At 28.6% G+C, this 22,294-nt stretch overlaps 1 protein-coding gene across 1 annotated transcript; it reads right to left on the reverse strand.

Moving 5' to 3' along the window:
• Positions 1–1,663: 1,663 nt before the first annotated feature.
• On the reverse strand, positions 1,664–22,092 carry LOC111638314 (clathrin heavy chain-like). The gene is made up of 12 exons (XM_023384003.1): positions 21,806–22,092; positions 20,179–20,559; positions 18,360–18,543; positions 14,529–14,721; positions 12,644–12,801; positions 12,418–12,582; positions 11,306–11,581; positions 10,808–11,089; positions 8,166–8,447; positions 7,885–8,106; positions 3,037–3,112; positions 1,664–2,968 (listed from the first exon to the last, which is right to left on the reverse strand). The coding sequence occupies exons 1-12, from the start codon at positions 21,988–21,990 to the stop codon at positions 2,865–2,867; spliced, it is 2,508 nt and encodes an 835-aa protein (XP_023239771.1). The 5' UTR covers positions 21,991–22,092; the 3' UTR covers positions 1,664–2,864.
• Positions 22,093–22,294: the final 202 nt, after the last annotated feature.

Here is a 22,294-nt window from a genome sequence, read left to right on the forward strand (position 1 = left end):
TTTTCCTTATCAAGGCAAACTTAGATAGTCCTGATGCATTTATTACTACTGGATGATTAAAAAAACCAATTCTAATGAGAAGAGTGGATCAAATATGGTGTAGGGCAGTTGTCCAACTTTTTTTCCTTATGGGCCAAATTAGAAATTTAGGTATATTCAGCAGACCACAAAAAAGGTACCTTATATAAATATGAGCTTTTTAAAAGTTCAAAATATATATTTGTTATTAAAATCTGATATTCATATAATTACAAAAAATACTGTATTATTAACAGTAAAAAAAGTATACTCACAAAATAAATTCAATGAGATTTTTGACATTGCCTTCCTTCTATAATATTGTCAATATCTGCTTTTATGGTAGCAGTCTTAATTCTAAGAATGTTAGTATAATGGGAATCACAACCTAGTTTTGATGTTTTTCATGCACGTACAGAATTGTTTACAACAGTATGTACTACCCCATGCATAATAGTTTCCTACATAAAACAATTTTCTGGCACCAATTACATCATTACTACAAAGTGTATCCAGTGAGAGAATAATTTTAATGACAACATTTTCATTTATTTTGGTAAAGTATATCTAATTTAGGGTGCAGTGGACCATACAAAAATATTAAGTGGACCACAGTGCACCTGCAGATTGGACATCCTTGATGTAGGGTAATGTCATCAACAGAAAAGACTGGTTTAGTTGCAGGAAGTATTGGACATGTAGTTATTTGCTTATTGACAGCATTTTAGCTGTGAAAAATGGTGATGTTCTTATAATTATGAGCAAGAGTGTATTAGACCTAATACACTGCTCATAAATCTGGTAAATTATGAATTAGGTCTTCACCACTTAGAGGCAAGATTCCTGAAAATGGGTCTAAACTCAACTTAAGTTTATGATCCTTTTCCTTATCAAGGCAGTATATAAAAATGTATCTCCAAATATAAAGCCTCTCTCATATTTTAAATGCAAGTCAATATATTTTGCAATCAAGTCAGTATTATCAATGAAAACAGTTGTTCATATGTAAAAACAATTGGAATATGTTGCTTATAAGATTTTTAAATTCTTCATATAAAACAAATTAAAAATCAAACCAGTGAAGAATTGTTCTGTAAAGCATACCAATTCATGAAGTCAACAATTTAAAAGCAAGCAAAATAAGCAACATAATGTTCATAAAATAAATTTTGAATAGTCTAGGCAATTTCAAAATTTGTGCCTCCCAATTTTATTTTTGTTTACTAAAATTTGTATTTCCATGACAATTCTGCTAGTTATTTTAAAAATTAATTTCAAATTATTTAGTTTGAAACACTATGCAAGAGAATACAAATTAAGTGGACTGATTCTGTGCAATGCTTGTTTTTTAATAAAATAAAGTTATCGTTTTTCGTTTATTTCATTTGATATGAAAAAAAACCTTTTTACAATATGTATGAATAATTTTTGTATAGGCCTACATTAATATCAAACATTTTATAGTATAACAAAAATTATCTGAAGTGAAACTTTCCAATTAAGATTTAGTTTTGATTTAATTTTCAAATTTTTAATGGAAAATCCACATTTAATTCAACATGTACAAGTAATTTCAAAGTTTTAATATAACTATAATTTAAGAAGGAAGTCTTTGAAAAGAATTATAAATAATTGTATTAATGCATTATTAATATTTTAGTACAATGTTAATCATCTCTTTTATTTGATCAATTGGTAAATGTTACACCTGAAGAATGAATGGCCCAACATTTACCACAAGGCCAGACACTACATGGCAGAAGGACATGAAACAACAAATAGCGTAGAACACAGAACTCTGAAGAGAAATTGGCAAGTGATGGCTATTACGAGTCTGCACTTACACGACAAAACCGGGTGCTTTTATCGAAAACATAGTCTTCGATCGGAACCGATTCCTCTGTTGTGTGGTCGTCTAACTTTTCAATGAGAATTGGGGTGGAAGAAGAACTTCCTTAATTGGGCTACAATTTAAACAATTGGTATAAACTGGAATCTTTAATTAAAAATCAAAGTGGAATGAATATATAGTGACAACATATGTTGAATAATACATAGTGGAGACTTATTTTACAATTATGATGTCAAAAACATGCTAGAGAAATTTCAAACTACATATAAAACTGTCTAAACTCCTGTACAGCATTCCCATTAAAACTTTAAACTAATGAGCTGTGGAGCAGAGGATTAACTAATAACAAAAGTGTTTAATAATATAATATTTATGCAATTCTAGAGCTTAGGTCAATCTAAACAATAATGATCAATGATCCCTCAACTAATCACAATGGCTTAATATATGACAGCCTGTTATATCCCTTCATTTATTTAGTAGAACAAATAAATGGTCACAGATAAACATTACATCTATTGAAACAGGTGAAGTATGTCTTGATTATCTAACTTTTTACAACTCTTAATTCATAGTTACAACTGTGGGACATGATGCAGAAATGCCATTGTCTCAACTCTTCAAATGGATGAAAAATACTCTCCTCCTGAGTAGACCACAAAAGAATTTTTCTCTGGAAATTCTTGTTAGAACAAAAAAATGGGTTAATTTTCTTTATGGAATAAACAACAAACAAATAGTTTATGATTCAAATTTGTAATGAACAAATTAACAAGAAAATTTGATGTTTCAGATCCAGCCAACATTATAATTTCATTAAACACAGTGAATTTTCTTCATATACAACTATTCCAAAACATAATGCTTCCAGTCATAATTAGAGTAACTTCTTCAAAAATTTGCCACTGTTCCTCCCCATTCTTTACCCAGCGACATCCTGTACCCGCAGGCAGTCTTTACTATTCTATATTCTAAAAGGGGAGAAAACTGATGCCTACATGCCATAACCTTGATAGCCAGGCATGGGTTGTCCATACGGCTGATAACCTGGACCCATCATACCTGGTCCTGCTGTCAACATTAACTGAGGTTCAGGTGCTAAAGAAGGAAAAACAAATATATATAAATTGAAAAAAACAAATTAAAAACAAACTCCTATTCTTTACCATAAACAAGGGGCTTTTGTTCATTCTGTGCAGATTCTTCTAACCGCTGGTTCTCAAGTTCTTCTAATTTATCCACCTAGAAATAAAATAAGTCTTAAACTTTTAAAAATTTGATTTTATTAAATTTCTAAAACTTACTAGAGAAATTTATTTTTAAATCTAAATTAAATATATATTTTAATACTAAATCTTCAGTATAAATTTCTAGAAGATTCAGTATTCAGTAGCATATATTTTCCTGAACACAGGAAACAAGTTCTCCATTTATCTTTCACAAGAATATCTGCATCTTTGCAGTTAATAATTGATATTTTTACATTTTGTCAAATTTTTCCTTCCTTTCTCTTTCCATTAGAAGATATCCATTATAAAGCAGTCTTAATATACTTATAATTTGGCAAATGTACAACTACATTTCAAAATAATGGAATGTTGGTATAATAAATTGAAAAAAGGATTTATGTTAATTATTACATTGTTTCACATTTAAGTATCACATTCTATCGTGTTTCATCTATTTTCCCCAAAAATCAACTCATTATTATGTATTAGTTCTTTTATAATTAAATTTTTCTTACCAGCTTTTAAAAGTAAAATATTATTGGGTTGTTTGGAAAGTTTGTAGCGATTTTTGATAGTCAACAGTTGAGACAATGACATGAAAATGATTAGAATTGTACAAACCAATGAATATTACGATAAATTACCTTGAGACACGTCTGTTACAAAACTGTTAAGATTATTCAAATATCATTTGTCTCATTGCAAAAATGGATGCAAACAACGTGCATTATCGACACTTGTTTTTTTTATCATAAAGGAAAAAATGCTGCACAAACAGTAAAAAAGATATGTGAAGTTTATGGTGGGAGTGCTGTAGGAGAATCAACTGTTCAAAAGTGGTTTGCAAAATTTAAAGCAGATAATTTCAACCCTGAAGATGCTTCCCACTCAGGAAAACCCGTTATTGAAGAGGACCAGATCAAAGCATTATTGGATGAAAACCCTCATTACACAACAACTCGGAAAATTGAAGACAGTGAAGTCAAACAGTACCATATTTCAACATCTAAAGAAGCTCGGATATGTGAATTGTTACGACACTTGGATAACTCAACGGAAAAGAACTTACTGGATCACATCTCCATTTGTGATTCTCTTAAAAGACAAAATGAAAATGACCCTTTTCTGAAGCATTTAGTGACAGGTGATGAAAAGTTGATTGTTTATAACATCAGCTGAAAATGATCATGGGGTAAGAAAAATGAACCATCATTAAAAACTCCAAAGGTCAGTCATCCGAAGAAGGTCATGCTCACAGTCTGGTGGGATTGGAAAGGAATCCTGTATTACGAGCTGCTTCCACAGAATCAAACAATTGATTCTGATAAGTATTGTTCCCAATTGGATAAACTGAACATGGCAATTAAAGAAAAATGCCCAGAACTGGCCAATTGAAAAGGCATTGTGTTTCACCAAGGCAAGGCCAGACCACACGTCTTTACAAACACACCAAAAATGATTGGAACTAGGCTGGGATGTTTTACTTCATCCCCCATACTCACATGACCTTGCCCCATTGGATTACCATTTGTTCCGTTCTCTGCAAAATTCCCTTCATGATAAAAACTGGAAAGTTCTACGAAGAGGGTATCATGAAGATCCCCCATAGATGGCAACACGTCATTAAAAACAATGGCACATATGTAATGGAATAAAGTATATTTTTAGTTTTAAAACAGTTTCTTTTATTTCTCTTAAAAATCGCTATGAACTTTCCAAACAAGCCAACAGTAACATAAGTAACTTTAAAAGAAGTAAAACGGCAAAACCATGTTTGGGACAAGACTGTCTCGGAGACTCACTACTAAGCGGAATCACTGACGCTCAAGGTGGATCTCTTTCTCCAATCTTCTTTGGTATCGCTGCTTTGGGTGCGATCGTTCAAACAACGCCGGCCACGAACATGAGGTCATCCATGATGCATTTCCAATTTTGAAATTTCTCTCCATTGCATGTCAGCCCGGGTTGAATTTTTGTTGATGCGTAACGAAAATTTCCCGTTTTAGGGAAAAAAAATTGTGGCTATTGTATCGTCCAAAATTTTTAAAAATATTTTACACGAACAATGTACAGTTTAACCCGATTATAACGTCATCTGATGTAACAACCCTAATATAACATCAAATTTTTATCAGTCCCCCAATTTATTATACTAGATAATGTTAAAAAACCCATTTGTAACGACATAAAACCTTTTTAATGTCATATTTGAAGCACTCCCAAATTTAGAAAATTAGATTATAAATTTTATTTAACATAGAAGAAACTACTTGTTCAGTCCTAAGAGCAGAGTTCACTTCTTAGAATGACTGGGTGGTATGCTCCCCCACCTGACTTTGGTGGGGTGAGGTGCCTGTTTGTAGAAGGGAGGGGGGTCACCATTTTGCATTTTATTTTGACTCAATTCTCGGTCCCTTGACTACCTGCAAGTCTGGATTTTTTTTATGCACAAGTGATTTGGGCATCTAATACTCTGTGCCAAATATCAACTCTCGACATGTACTGTACTCCTTCATACCTCTATGCTGGTAACATAAAACAGCAGTACGATTTTATAAACAAGACAGTCTTGTCAATAATATTTCATGTTAGTATCTAAATAACTTTAAATTTGCATATTCTTTACTGTTATAAAAAGGTCTACAAAGCAATTTGTTTAATGAAATTAAGCAACAAATAATTGGAATGAAAAGTCAGGAAACTAAAAATGAAATAGCAAGAACATTTCAGATTACTTTATAATCAGTTCCTTGACTAATAAGATACTATGAAATTTGATAAGTAAAAAATAAAACTACAGACAAACCAGTCAGCTCAAGATGATAGTGTTCTGGAAGTGGCCATTAGGAGTCCATTGAAAAGTGTTTGATAACTAAAAAAAATGATTATGGAATCAAGTTATTTTGATTTACAGCATAGTGAAGTTTTACTGAAAATGAAATTCCAATCTTGTAAAATTCCAATAAAGTGAAGCCACATTTAAATAAATTACACTGGACTGTAGATACCTAAAAACAAAACTTTTTTTCTAGTCAAAACAATTTTGTATTACATTTTGTGACAAGGGACCTCATGTTTCCTGCAGAAAAGAAATAATCAATGATCCAGCTACTTAAAACATTCCAATAAACATGCACAAAGTGTAATGGTGTGAGAATGCTTCACTACAGAAGGAACTGGCAATCTGTTTTTAATAAACAACTGTCAATTCTGACATGTACAAAGAAATTCTGGAATATTTTCTTATCAGAAGATTGTTTTTGGTTTTATAATAAAATAGGACTGAAGAGGGGGTATTAAGCCTGAAATGCATATCCTGTCTATTATAGAAAATAAACCTACTTTTTCCATCAATAAGTGTGTTCCTGTGTGATTTGTTCTCAACAGTAACCTTGTGCTAATTGAGAGAACAGTAAAAATCAAGTATTTTTTGTGATGAATTCATATTTCAACAATACTTGGCCCCAGCTCATACTTCAAATGCTGTGAAAGAGTGGTTCAGCAACAAAATGTTAAGTGTTCTGACTTAACCAGGCATTCCTAACTCAACCCAATTGAAAACATGTAGAACATTACAAAACAAAGGTCACAAACTCAGACCATTAATTAAAAATGAGTTGATGGAAACGGTAAAATCTGTTTGGAATCAGGAAAATCAGGAGTAATTACTCCTGATCAGTCTGAGAAACTAATTGAATTAATGTCTCGTCAAACAAAATCCTAACCTAATTAAGGCCAAAGGATGACCTACACAATATTAAAACTGACATGTGTATATTAATATATACAAGTTGTATATAAAGTAAAATAAAAATATTCTGTTATTTTGAAATTGGTTACTTATAATTTTGAACAGCACAAAGTAAAAAATCATTGTGTAGTTCTTTATAAAATTATCTATATCTTCCAAAAATCAGTTCAATATCACATTATCATGTTTCATTTGTTTGTTTCACATTTGTAACTTTATTAAGTTACAAATGCTTTGATATTAATTTTAAAAAAATTCATTTTAAAATGTATTGAAGTTATGACCAGCTGAGCATTTCCTGTTTTCTATCACAATGGCTTTTTTTTTTATTTACATCTTTCCATAACTTTATTTGTAATGTTATGATAATAATGATTAAGGAATTTGCATGTATCAAAATTTGTGTCAAATGATTGCATTTATTATAGAACTAGTCAGAATGAGAAAGTCAAATGTATGCATCTAAAAACTATTGAGATACAATTTATCTAACTTGTTACAAATATTTTCAACTATTACAACAAATTATTATTGTATGATTTTAAAGTTACTACCATCTTCCTCTGTTCATACATATAAATAAAAGCTTCTCTGATAAATCCCATTATGAATTACTTTTATCTCAAAGTTTAATAAGGAAAACACATAAATTTGCAATAAATTAAGTAGTGTATATCAAAAATTTGTATGTTTATTTAATTTATGTTTTCAAGTTTTATTTAATTTACTAATACAATACACTTTCAATATTTGAAATTGTCAGGATAATCAATATATTAATTTAAAATGTGTCAAACTGATACAATGATAGTTAATCTTAATAGTTCATTTTTACAACTTTCAAATGAAAGTTAATGTGACTGCATTGAAGCATACTATATACTTCATTGTCAGAATAGTTTTAGTTGATGTTTAAAAACAAGATAATTTAATTCTCAAAGTGTTATTGTAATGCATATATTATTCACTTTGTATTGTAAACATATTCAGTTATTTAAAATGGTAGTATTTAATTTATATGAACATCTACTTACTTTGTTTAAATACTCTCTCATAACTTGAATAAGATAAGGCATTGCAAAATCGGTTATATTGTGACGCCACGATAATTCTAAAATAACATCAGGATGTAATAAATCATAACATTGGAAGAGACAAGCAGCAAAACATTCATAATTTTTTTCATCTAAAAACCATGCTAGCAACTCTTCAGCAATTTCAGCTAATTTAGATTCAGCTGCATATTCCATTGCATCCTGTAAAGTAAATTTATTAATGAATTGATATTTAAACAATTAAAACTGAATTACTTTACCTTGAATAATCTATCCTTTTTACATAATTCCACAGATTGTTTCCATCTATTATTTCCTTTATATAAATAAGCTGCAATACGACGAAATTCAATTAATTCATGCTTTTCTAAACTCTGTGCTAGGGCTATATTATCAAAATTATCAAAGGCATCAATGGAAGTTCGCAATCCTTGGAAATCTTCTTCTTCAATAAGAAGTCCATTTAATGCTTCATTAATTGCTTTATTATTGAGACTCTGCACAGACCTCAAATATGGTTTTACTAAAGGTAAGTGATCAACCTTTAAAATAAAAATTTGATTATATACAATGTTTATATAGTTTGATATATACATATATTTATTATATATCAAAATGTTTTCCCATCAATATTTTTTTTTCAGAATTATAATATATCTAAATAGATTTACTATTTTTTCTATATATATATATAAATTACTATTTTTTTCTAATATTAGCTCACTTGTTAAGTTAAAGGATAATTTTGAACAAAAACAGAATATTTAGAAACAATATTGCAAATAAATGAGTCTTTGGTTTACAATGATTAGTATGAATTGATTACTAAACAACTTTAAATGTAATCTTATTCTCTCTGAAATTCTGAAACATTCTATACTGTCCCATCTAGCAGGAGATCTCTAGGATTACTGAGAACAGATCAATATATCTGCTGTAATGTTTCATTATGCTTATTGTCTACACAGTAGGTTTTCCCCATGCAGTGGTGATTCACTTGACAATAAATTTAGAAATGTTTGTGATACATTCATTCCTTTGAGATCAAGATAAAAGAACCACAGTTAAACTAGTACTTTCCTCAGAATGAGCTGGAAAGCAGAATCATAGCAGTAATGTCAAATACCAATTTTTTTTTCGTTATTGTGATACATAATGTGCACAGTAGAGCACTGTGTCCCCCATACTTTTTATATATTCATGCTTTCAAACAATTTTAATGATTTGCACTTATGAAATGAAATTGTCCAAGTACAACTGAAAAATAAAAAGTGGATAAAAGATAATTAACTCTCTCTCATCCAAGCATATCAAGTTGTATGACATCACTTGGCATGTTGTACATAAAGCAACTTAATGCAATTTTCATATTTTTACTGATATATATGCTTGACTGTGATTATATCTTTGATTTCTACATTTTCTCTACTACCTTACAGTATAAAATACTAGTGGGTTTTTAAAAAATGATATTTTTATTTGTGTTTTCTGTGATTTGATCTGTAAATGCAAAAAACTAAACTTATCAAATGTCAACTCACTATAAATAATTTCAACATGTACTTATTGACAGTTTTGTTAAATTTCACAGGATTGTATTATTTTTCAACTTCAGGGTAGTAAAGCTTTATTTATTTCCTCCAGCAAAAGTAATAGACTGAGGTCTCTCACTGTGAACAACAACAAACTTAATTGTTTTATTACTTAGTTTTCAAAAACTCCCTTCTCTGTCAGTTGTGGGTCAAACGACTGACAAATTGTTTTCTTGCATTCAAGGGAATGTTTTCTTTTAGATTTAACAACTAGTATTGCCAGTAATGAGATATATTTTAATTATTAAAAATAAAATTATAGATCAATAAAATTACCAAATAAATGTTTGAATCACAATTACTAAATGGTATTGCTATATAATAAATTTTAATTGTTGCGAAATTGAAAGTATTAAATTTCTTATCATGCTCTGATAGTAAGACATCAGGGCGATAACACCAAAGCAAGAAAATCACATTGTCAAAAAGCTATAATGGCTTATTTGAAATGAATTGGGATTGGTCCTGTCACTGAAACCAGGAGAAAAAGTTTAAATGTGTAGTAATGTGATAAAAATTCTACATTTTTTTTTTATTGAATCTCAATCACTAGAGTACAGTGCTCTCATGCTGCAAGAGAATTTATTGCAGATGGTAGTAAGTACGGTTTTTGTAAAATTTCTCTAAAAATAGGATCAAACTTAAAAACCACTGCTGGAATCACTTCAAAACATATCAGTTGAGGAATACTACAAAAGCCTGCAGTTCAACTGTTATTTATTTTTGAGAAAGTCAATAAAAAAATGCCATGTATCTGCTGGATACATTCGCAACAAGGCAAGAGTTAAATTAAACATTAGAAAAGATGGAAGTTGTCAGAATAGGAAGTGGACAGTTTTATCTTATTGCTTAAAGGCATTTAAAATAAGACTTCCACTCAATGAAAAGTGCTAATAATTATAAATTGCAAAAAGAGAATTATTACAATGAATCAATATATGTGGGTTTTACTCTTTCTGTAATAAAAAAGTTACACAAATTATGCACGTGTATAGTATATACATGTGCCTGCATGCATGCATCTGTAAAATTAGGAAAAGTAAATTTTTGTATACTTGAAATTTCTTAAGCATGTCTTTCATGTGTGCCAATTCTCCAGTAATTTAATCCTTCATAAAAACACAACCTATTGTATACTGTTAAGAATTTCAAAAATCCTATAATTGCAATTCATTTTTACATTTCATAGCATTCTATGAGTTTAATTGTAATGAATTTTATAAAAATGTTATGTTAAAATACAAACTACAAATAATGCTTAAAAAGAAAAATTTAGTTTTAAAAATCTTTTCAAATGATTAAAAATTTACCTTAGTGAAGAAATTAACTGATCTTGTGTGATCCATGCGAGGTGCCAGCACCAGAAGTAAGTCATTCAGTAGCATAGGTTTATAATCTAAATAAAATTGTATTGCCTTATAATATAATTCAATATTTGCAACTTTTGTTATCATTTCTTTAAAGTGTCCTTCTCGCCATGCTTCGGTTGGATGATTGATCATTGTTACTACAGCATTATCAAATTCCTCATATTTGTCATATAAAAATACCAATTCAGCCCATAAATGAGCTTGTTCTGCTGCACGCAATACCTGTAAATCATTTGGTTTATCATTTTAATGAAAGTTGAGTGAAAGTAATTAGAGTGAATTTTAAAAAAATTCAAGAAATTACTTTTGAAAAAGTAAACTTTCAATCTAGAAAATACTAAGTAAAAATAAAAAAAACTGGAAAATTTTTAAATACATTACATAAGTTGTAAAACAATCTAATAGGAAACAGTATTTTAAAATTTTTGAGATTCTCACCTTTGGGATATTCACTCGTGACCAGAAAAGTTCTAAGTGTTCTTTCATTTTAGATGGTTTGTATTTGGAATACAAGATAGCTAATTCTGTAAACATTCCCATGTGTGCTCTTTCAAGACCCAATGCAGCTTCAAGAAGGCTAATTAATTCTTCAAAGTAACCTTTATCTTGATAATAATTAATCAAATCTTCTAATTCATCAGCATGAACAACAATATGAAGACCACACATTTGGGCTAATCTGAATTCTTCATTATCGACACAGGCAAAACAAACCTATAAGTAAGATTTACAAACAATTCATAATTTAAAAACAATGAATTTTAAGAATAAAAATATTAACAAGATAGCTTAAACAATTCAAGAAAATTATAAATTTGGATGTAAAATATGTACTTCTTTAGTATGTAAAGTTTTGATACAAAAGCAATTCTTTAAAATTAAATTTGAGTATATATTTACTAGATCATTAGTTCCAAATTTACATAATGAACAAAAGAAAAATGAAACCTTAATTTCATGAATGTTCAAATAACTCCCTAGATCAGTGATTCTCAACCACTGTGCCGCGAGATTTATGAAGTGTGCTGTCACTGCAAATGTCCCATACATAAGCAACATGAGACAAGTAGTTTAATCGGTTCTACCTTCCTAGGGTGTGTTTGGAAATTGTAACCAGTGTTACCTGAAACTGCCGGTAGTTACTAAGATATTTAGAAAATGTAATCTAAATAACCAACTGCATTTAAAAATCACTCGTGATGTCACCAGTTGTCCTACGGTACTTACCAAAGTAACTGTGTGCCGCCAATTTTTAAATTATTAAAATTGTACCAATATGAAAAAAAGGTTGAGAATCACTGCCCTAGATATCTTCATTTAAATTCATATACTTCACTACAAAACATTTAAAAATTAGTGTTTCAATACATTAAAATTTAAGGCTTTCTTTTATAAACAGTGTGCACTTTCAAATTTCACAATTAGCAAAAGCAATTTAAATACCTTAGTATTAGATATCTATTTTATATTTAACTTAATATTATTATAAATATAATTTAAGTTTTGAATAATGTACAAATTTTTAAAATAAAAAAGTACAAAAATCTTACTTCTTTCCACGTTCGGGTAGAATTTGCTTTTCTTGCACTATCCACAGCTCCCTGAAACTCTTTCAAATGAACCAAAGTAATTGCCAATCTAGCAAAATTGGATACATTATTATAAAGTAATTTTGCAGCCTCATATAATCCATCTTCAAAACAGCGATCACCAATCTGAAGTTAAATGATAATAATTATCTTAATTATAGAATCATTTTAGTTTAAACAAAAATACCTTTTGAATGTCTGCATGATTAGGTCCAGAAATAAATTCTTCCAAGTCAGCCAGTCTATTAGTTTTTGCGTAAGCATAAATAAGTTCAGATTCAACATATGATTCTCTAGCTTTCTTTCGTGCCATTTGTAAATATCGAACCAAGTCCTCCCAGCTTTCTGCAAGTTCAAGATTTTACATTATTAAATCTAACAACAAAGCAAATTTGATGGCAAAATTTTCTTCTTCCAACCTTAAACTAAAAACATTTGATAAAATCTCAAAGTAGTTTACTTTTGCTTTTTAAATAACAAGTTTCCTAAATTATAACTAAATGATAAAACCAGATCAATCATTAGGCTATAAACTGGTTACTTAAATACACAGATATTTAAATTTAACTTTAATCCAAATTGCATAAGATTAACTTAATTGTTTAATAATTAGAATTTTAGAATATTCTGAAAGATGGATCCAGAGTAGGACTTGAACCCACAACTCCTTACCATGCAGATACATTGCCAATTACACTACCTAGATCCCCTATTTGATCTTTGCTTCCAGACCAACTGATTTAGAAGACAACAATAAAAAGTAATTTGCTGTGTAATCTGGAGGACTACATGTCCATGACATCCAAGGCCCTCAGCTATATGTAGAAAATAATGCCGAGATTCATTTTTGTATCATTTATCCAAATTCACAAACAGTTTTGGAAGAAAGGTCACATTGACTACATTGAAATATTCAGTGTTATGTTGCCAGATTTTTTTTGGATAAAACAACAACAGTCAATTCAGTGTTATATTCAAATGATAAATGAAGTCAAAAGTTGCATCAAGAGGAGGAGAAAATGCCAACAAACATTGATTCAGCAAAATACCAGGCTGCACACCTGCAGGGAGACAACTGCTGCTTGACACTGTCACTGATCAGACTGGGTTTTGTTTGATCCTCAACCATAGTCCTGATCTTACTCCAAGAGGCTTCAAACTCTTTCCATAGCTTAAAGACACTTGAAGGGCAAACGTTTTAATGTGACAATGAAGTAAAGTCAGCTGTATGACAATGAATTCAACTGCAAATTCCTGAGTTTTTCAATGACAGACTTTACCAACTGACATAATGGCAGAAATGTATCAAGGTTGAGAAAGAGTATGTTAAAAAATAACTATGCATAGTATTTAGTAAATATTGAAATTTTATTTTTTTATTAATGTTGCCATCTCTTGCAGAACAACATGGGGATGAAACTTCATTCCACTTTCATAATTCATAATATTTTGAATTTTACTTTGTTTCACTTTTATTAAAACAAACTAAGTATTATATGATTATTTAATAAAATTTGAGATGCCATAAGAGTATTGATAAAGGTAATCAAATTTAATTTGAAAATTTTTAATAGCAGCAGCTAGGTAAGCAAGGTCAAGTATCATTAAATTTACATTGTAATTCAGAGTTTAAAAAAAAATGTTGAATATGTAAAAAAAATTTAATATTTTATGAAGTGATATTGATCTTAAATATTTATCTTCAGTCAATCAGTAGCACATTCTGTAATCAATGTAGAAAAATGTGAAAATTGTTTTAAAAAAATTTATATAGCATAATGTTATTCAATTAATACAATATGTAAGTTATCTAAATAATTATTGGTAAGTTATTAATATTGTTTTCCCTCTATAAACTTCAATTTCTTACCAAATTTGAACAACACATGATAATATTTACTCCACTACTCCAATTAATAATTTTAATTTATAAAAAATCGTGTAAGATATGTACAAGCAAATCCATCATTGTGGATTTTGTTAAATGATATGTATTATCAAGATCTTCTAATTTTAAGTGTTTTCCAGATACACACAAGCACACACACATGTATAAAAATCATAGTACTAACCAGTTCTATGTGCTGTCTGAACAACATCTATGTATGAAGAAGGATCACCAGCTTTAATGTATGAATCAATTGCTTCTTTCACCATTCCTTGAACCAATTGAGCTTGGGCTAATAAACTCCAGACTGCAGGTTCATTGCAACGTTCAGCAAATTCATATGCTCGATCAAGATTTTGAATATGTTCAATAAGAACCTATAATTATATAATAAATATTAATATAATCAGCAGCAGCAAAGTAACTTATTTTGCAAAAATCAGCACATTTTTCTTTGTAATGTTTAAATTTTAGAAGTCAAACATCTCATTATTTCTCTACAAGAATTTATTCTTCAATAAGTTCTAGTGAAATGGTCTCAATAAGATCTTAGAAGCTATTCACAATAATTCTTGACACACCTTACTGAATCTCAGTATTTGCTAACTAGTTACAGATTCAGCAGCAAAGACACTAATTTAAACATAATTTAATGAATTAACTTCTTTATGATGTGTGTACGGAACATATTTTATCAATATGCTAATGTCACTTATGGTAATCTTATTGGTAAAAACTTAATTCTAGCATATTTTTTTAAATTCAACATTTTAGCTAATTACATTAATTTCTTGTATTGAAATTGACATACTATTACAAGTAGTAACAGTAAAGTTCAGTCATCATAATAAATTTGTAAGTTTATAAAAATAATTCAAAATAATTTACTAATTCATCAGTAAAAACTTACTAAAATATTACGTATTTTTGTTGATTGTTACAATGTGTATTTGTAGAAGCAATAGTTTAAATTGCCATTAAGACAATTTATAAATTATAAATCTCAATACAGTAGAGTGTTGTTTATCCGAATCAATTGAGGACTGGGGTGGTTCGGAAAACTTATTTTTCGGATAACGAATCATGTACGAAAAAATATATTAATTTATCCCATGTTGAAATTTCTCTCCATTGTGTGTCGCTTCGCGTTGAATTTTCGTCGATGTTAAGCCTAACGAAGACTACTGTATCGTTAAATTATTTTTTTATTTTGTACAAACAAAATAAATTTATTGAAAAATATAAAAAAAATAAATAATTATACTTCAGATGTTAATTTAGTATCAAAAACGTAAAATATTTGAGTAGCCCGAGAAATAGCCGAAGATTGCAGCACCACAGCACTAGCGAAAATTTAAATTTGCCGACTGGAATGCTTTCGGATAACGGACGTTTCGGATAACCAGCTTTCAGATAAACGACGCTCTACTATATTCCTCTTACTTAGTTTATGAAATTCTTTGGTTTAAAATTCTAGGAGACTGACAATATTAAGAAAATTCCCTTTTCAACATATTTGAAACTGGTAACAAGAAAAGCTTCAAAAGGATTTCTTAGAAAAATCACAATTTTCAAACTGATTCAAGTTAAACTTGATTTTCTTGTACATGTAAGTACACATGCCTGTACATTAAGAAAATATTAAGGTAGAATTATTGAATGAAATTTAAAAAATTAGCTAACACATTAGCATAAAATCAAATACTGTCAAATTTAATAATTCATATCAGAAATTGAACATAAAGCATTAATATAAATAATTTTATAATCCATTTCAATATTAAACTAATTTTTACTCGTATAATGTGATTTGATGTATAAGCATTTTCTATTCTCATCTAAATTTTTCTAGAACAACAAATTTATGTTAAATTCAAGTGATGCCATAATTTTTTTTGGCAGTATTCAAGTAAAAATAAAATGTTTAATAATGGAGGAAGTTAGATCATAAGGATCCATCCATTCTAACAAGCCAGCCTAATTACAACTGATCATTAAATCTGTCATCAACTCTATTCAAATTTGAGAGTTCTTTGGGAGCAAAATTAATTAAGACTGATCAAAAAAATCAATCTTAATTTTGCTTTATTTGAAAACTCAATCAATATATATTGAATTCCTGAAAAATATCCATCCAATCTCTCAAAAGAAACTGGAAATTTCTTACTTATACTTTTGAAGTAATTTAGACTAAAGTGAGGTAAATTGTTATTGTTTTCTTATTTGTGGAAGTGTCTGTAAAAAGAGACAAAGTTAAAAATTTATTGTATCTTTTAGATAGAATAAATATGAACAATTTAATATATTAATGGGCTAATTTGAATCAATATTTGTAATATTGTTTAATCCTGAATACTTAAATATTGCATCCAAAACATTAAGAATTCTTATTGTTTTATTAATACAAAAAATAAAAGATCTTAAATGAAGCAATATTTAATATAAATAGTTTTTTGTAATAAAGAATATTGGTATTTTTAGTTAAAGAAGCAATTTAGTTTCTATTTTGCTATCAATCTTCTATTTACTATAGAAAGACATTAAAAGTTCTGATTGTCAAAAACATGATTTTTACCTTGAAGTCCCTTTTTATATAATTTATATTTGTGCTCAAACAGAATTAAGTCAGCAAGAGTAAGTTTTAACTGGAGAAAATAAAGAATACTTTATATTTAATATTTTATCCTATGCAAATTAGTTATTTCAATGTTCTCCATGATCAGTCTTTTGTACTTTCTCCATAACAAGAGCCCATTAATACAGTAAGACCCCACTTAACTCTGTCTTGATATAAAGAAGTCTACTCAAAGAGCCTAAAAATAATAAAACACCTCAAAATTTATGCTTATTCAAATTATTGCAGCATTTCATTGATTCATGTATAATATATTTATTCCCAAACATAAACCAATCAGCAAAAGGTTCACTTGGCAAGAATTAACTGAAATGCATGAATGAAGTGTGGAAGATGTTATGGCTGGAGGTATCCAAGAATTGTCAACAAGAGCCTATTGTTGACAAAATTGTCAACCTAATCAATACAACATGTAGACAAGCAGGATATTGAGGAGTTACTGCAGGTTTCTGGTGAGAGCCTTATCAATGACAACCTTCAAGAATTAGCAGAACAAGGAATTCATGTAAAACTGGAAGAGATTCTGAAAATGAAGAACCCATGGAAAAAGAAGCAACAAATGAAACTATACAACTATTGCAAAAAACAAGAATTTCAGAAGCTTTATCACAAAAAAAATGAACTTTACATCTCTGTGTACATGTGTGTGTTATTTAACATTTTTAAATTAATTTGCATAATAATATAACTTAAAATTAAAGTAAAAATCTGCTTATTTTTTGCTGCGTTTTTCCCTTTCCCTATTTACTCTATTAAAATGACCTCGTTTAATGCTGTTTCATTTAGCGCTTTGTTGTCTAGGAATGTATCCCCTGCATTAAGTGGGGTCTTACTGTATTTTCATTGCTTGCACACCCCTTGGGACTACTGCTTTTAAATTTCCCTTTAAAACATAATAAAATGGACATTAGTATTATGGAAACAGCCATTTATGATTATAAAAAGGATTAAAAAATTTGAAATAAGAATGAAGCAAAAATACTTTTGATAAACTAATAAATTAAAAATTTATCCACTTTATTCTTTGTGACTTTACATGTGACATTTAATGTGGAAATGGATTACTAACTGATATTTCACAGTTTAACTATTACTGAACAATTTCATTTAATTCTAAATTAATAACATATTAATGATTTAGTTATTAGTTTTCAGGACTAGCTGCATCATCTAGTTCAATAATCTTCCAGATCATTTGAAATAGTTTTGTGTATTTTTTCATATGCTATATCCTTTTTGTAAGTTAATATGACTAATTCTAAATCCATATATTTAATCATGTACAAAATTAGCATGCATTCCTAGTGTGCTTAAAGGAAGTTTCATAAATAAGACAAACATAATATGTACATGCAAATACTTTAAATTTCAAGTTCATACCTGTATGGCTGATGTGTTAACATCAAATTTCTTAAAGATTGCAAAAGCTTCTTCGAATAATTCACTGCCAATTGCTATGTTAGCAATGTCTGGAGCATCATAGTTATCAAGTCGATTGATGTATTCCATAACTCTGGTCCGATCAGCTTTAATAGCAGTTAGAATAAGTAGATTTTGAAGATTTCTGAGAAAAATGTTTAAATATTTACAAATTTAACATTATTAAATAAATCAATAAATGTTAAGATAATTTATTGAAGTAATAAGCCAAAATAACATTGTTCTAAATCTTAATAATTAGTTAATTTAGATAGTTAATATTAATAATAATTTAGATAGTTATTTAGTTAATAGTAGATTCATAAAGTGCATAAGCAAATATAATTTAGCATACTTTCCTGAATTTAAATTTTTGGTAAGATGTTATTAAGTTTAAGTTAAGTTAAGATGAATTTAAATTTTTGTGATAAATTTAAGTTTTAATTATTGGGTCCTATATTATTCATTTGTATTCACTAGTCATTCTAATGAACAGTGTTGTCTAGCTTTCAGCTTGAAAAAAAAAAACTCTAATAGTAAGCATTCTATAATGCAGTATCTTATTTCTATTCTTTAGGAATTGGATGCAACTATTAAATCTAGTAATTTCATTTTATTATTATTTGAACAACAACAATGCTATTTCAACATAAGATAAAACTGAAAATGGTAAATAGAATGTAGAAGTTTATAATGAACCTTATATTCCTCCAGTAGATAGCATGCTTACTATTAGAGCACTTTTACATCTTGCAGATGCACTACTAAAATAAATAAGAATTTTTGATATATTAGATACCATATCTTCAAATAATCTACATGAACTCAATCTTAACATTTCAAATTGTAGAATTAAAACTGTACATGCACATTACTGCTATATAATAATATAATATAGAAAGTTTTTAAAGATGTATAGTTTGTCAAATGTCAAAAACTGTTTTCAATTTTAAAGACAAATGAAACAAACATTCATTGTCATTATTTTCTATTTCTCTTTGAATTTAACAGAGGATCACAAAAGATTTTTATGTGATAACTAAATGTTTCTCACTTTTAAGAAGCTACGGTAATAATGGTTTAGTCTAAAAAAATACAAGCACTCCTCTACTTACAATCAGGTTAGGTTCCCAAGGTGCTGTCGTAAATCTAAATGTTTAAGTCAAAAACTAATCTAGAAAGTACATTTCTACACAGAATGTTGTGTTAGTGTTTGATCCTTCAAATGTACTTAGAACACATTAAGTTCATTTATCCACTTACTACTGCTTGGTAGAGGGTGTTTCAAACACAGATTTTGTTTCACCTAATGTGCTTACTTTTATAAGGATAGGTTTAGTTTCCATGGTAATAGAACAATGCATTTATCTCCACTACTAGATTATTATTATGTTTTAAATGAATTTCTGAAGCATTAAATCAAAATTTTATAAAAATTGCAAACAGCAAAAAATGCTATTACTCCAACTTCACAACCTCACAAGTGGCAATGGAAGTCATAATTCGCATGAAAACAAAAAATGGCTGCATGAGAGAAATAAATCCACATTATTACTGGTTAAAAGACTGAGTTTAATACCACTCCACAACCAGCAAGAATAGGCAAAATTTAAGTGTTAGACATATGGTCAAACTCTTCACAAGTCTGAAATTTCATAAGTAGGGCACTCCTACATGAATGTGTTTATATTTATAAATATTAGTCTTATTTTAATGTAAAGCTAATTCACATTAGCAAAAGTTTATATATGGTAATTTCATATTTAAAACTATTTCTTACCTGTGGTCACTGAAAACAGAATTTTCTAAAACAATCTTTTCTAATAGTTCTATCAATTCATTTGGCAAATCTGCAGTCATAAATGCTTTCACAGTTACAGAAATATCTTCTGGATCTTGAGTTTCAGAGAGTGCTGTTTGGACAACCTGATCAATTAACTGGCGACGATAAGGATTGTTTTCATTTAGCACTTCTGCCCACATTTCTGGATCTCTCCTCCTTACTAAATAACGAGCTTCACTTTTAAAGAGAGAATTCTCATTGCATACTTTAATCAGTTCTCTATCACACTGGCCTCGCTCATATGCAATACATGCAAGATGGGGATCCCTTTTCTCACAATACTTTCCAACAACTCTGCTGTCATAGAACTGATTCTCCCTTTAAAATTATACAAGAAAATTTTTAAAAATGTCACACAAATTTTAACAATATTCATAAAGTGCATAAGCAAATATAATTTAACATACTTTCCTGAATTTAAATTTTTGGTAAGATGTTAGTGATAAATTTAAGTTTTAATTATTGGGTCCTATATTATTCATTTGTATTCATTGTCAGATGAAAATAGCCACTAGAACAGCCAAAAAACAAACTGATTTCCCAAATTTAGCAGTTTCGTACTTGAATATTCTTAAAAAATTTACTTCAAAATAATTGGAATAGGCTACTAGTAAGATTATACAGGATAAAAATCTTAAATTTACATAAGTGCCATGTATAGTAATCAATATTCAAAAGTGTCAACCATGAAATTAGATCTTTGTAAACTGGAATGCTACACATCAGTTAATTTTAATTTCATTCATTTTCATTACATTACATGTAATGTTTATTTCATTTTTAACTGAATCTAAAATTTGATACTAAATTTTAACATTGTCAGTTTTAGAATTCTGTTGAACTAAATTTTAATGTTAATTATATCTAATATATATTTATTTAAAAATTAAACATGGAATGACAATTAAATTCTAGTAATTTTAAAAAATTTACTTTAAAATTGCAGGTTACCAAAATAAATTAACAGATGAATGTTATAAAGCCACGTCAACTGCTGTATAATATGGTGCTATGTATCAGCAATAATTATGAATTACTGATTAATTTGACCCTAGAGGAAGGTGTTAGGCACCATCTCTTATTAAATTTAATTATAATTATTAAATTTAGATTAAACTTCAAGAAAAGAATCTGCCAGAGCAAGACTCAAATCCGCAACTCCCACCTGCCATACAGATGGCATCACCAATTAATTTCTTCCAGTTTAATCTAATAATAATTAAATAATTTTAAATTTAATACAAGATGGTACATAATGCCTCCCTCTAGGGTCAAATTAATCAGTAATTTATAATTATTATTGCAGTTATATAGCCCAATGTTATACAGTAATTGACGTGGCTTTATCGTAATGTAATGTATCGGGTTTCGTAAGATGTTTATGTTTTATTACAAATGTTATCTCAAAACATTAAAAACATTTTTCATATTGAAAATAAAACAAACTTTTTCACGAACTACACTTATATACATTAAATTTAATCAACAGGATAAATTATTCAAAAATTAAATATGCTATTTAAAATATTAAAGTTCTGTTTTGAAATAAATGTAAGTAACTCACTTTAGAAAACGTTCTGGATTATTATTTGAGTCAATGTAAATCTTTGCTAGGGCATTATGAGTAGCCGCCTCATTACAACCTTCATGAACTCTCATTTCAAGCCAAGATAACAGAAGTTTCAACCTATTTCTTTTCTCAACTTCTTCTACAAGTTCATCTGTTGAAAATTGTCCTCTCACTACCATAATAAGGGACTTAATTACATCTTCTGAACAATCAACATCAAGTAATCCACCAACAACAACTGGTAAACGTGATGGGTTGACCTAATGAAAGTAGTAAATAAAGTTTTAATAGAATTTTTTTAATAATAAAATTACATGACTACTAGTTAAAATATAATTGTTTTTTTTTGTTTTCAACTTAAAATATAAAATAGATTAATAATTAGATAATCATTGTATCAGAACAGTTTCATGTTACAGAATTAAATTTGTGAAAAATAGTTATAAAATGCTTTAAAAATGATTAATTCACAATTAGATATTT

The sequence above is a fragment of the Centruroides sculpturatus genome, unplaced genomic scaffold (genome assembly GCF_000671375.1).
Source record: "Centruroides sculpturatus isolate CEXI.00-Female unplaced genomic scaffold, Cexi_2.0 scaffold1081, whole genome shotgun sequence".
Lineage (NCBI taxonomy): Eukaryota > Metazoa > Arthropoda > Arachnida > Scorpiones > Buthidae > Centruroides > Centruroides sculpturatus.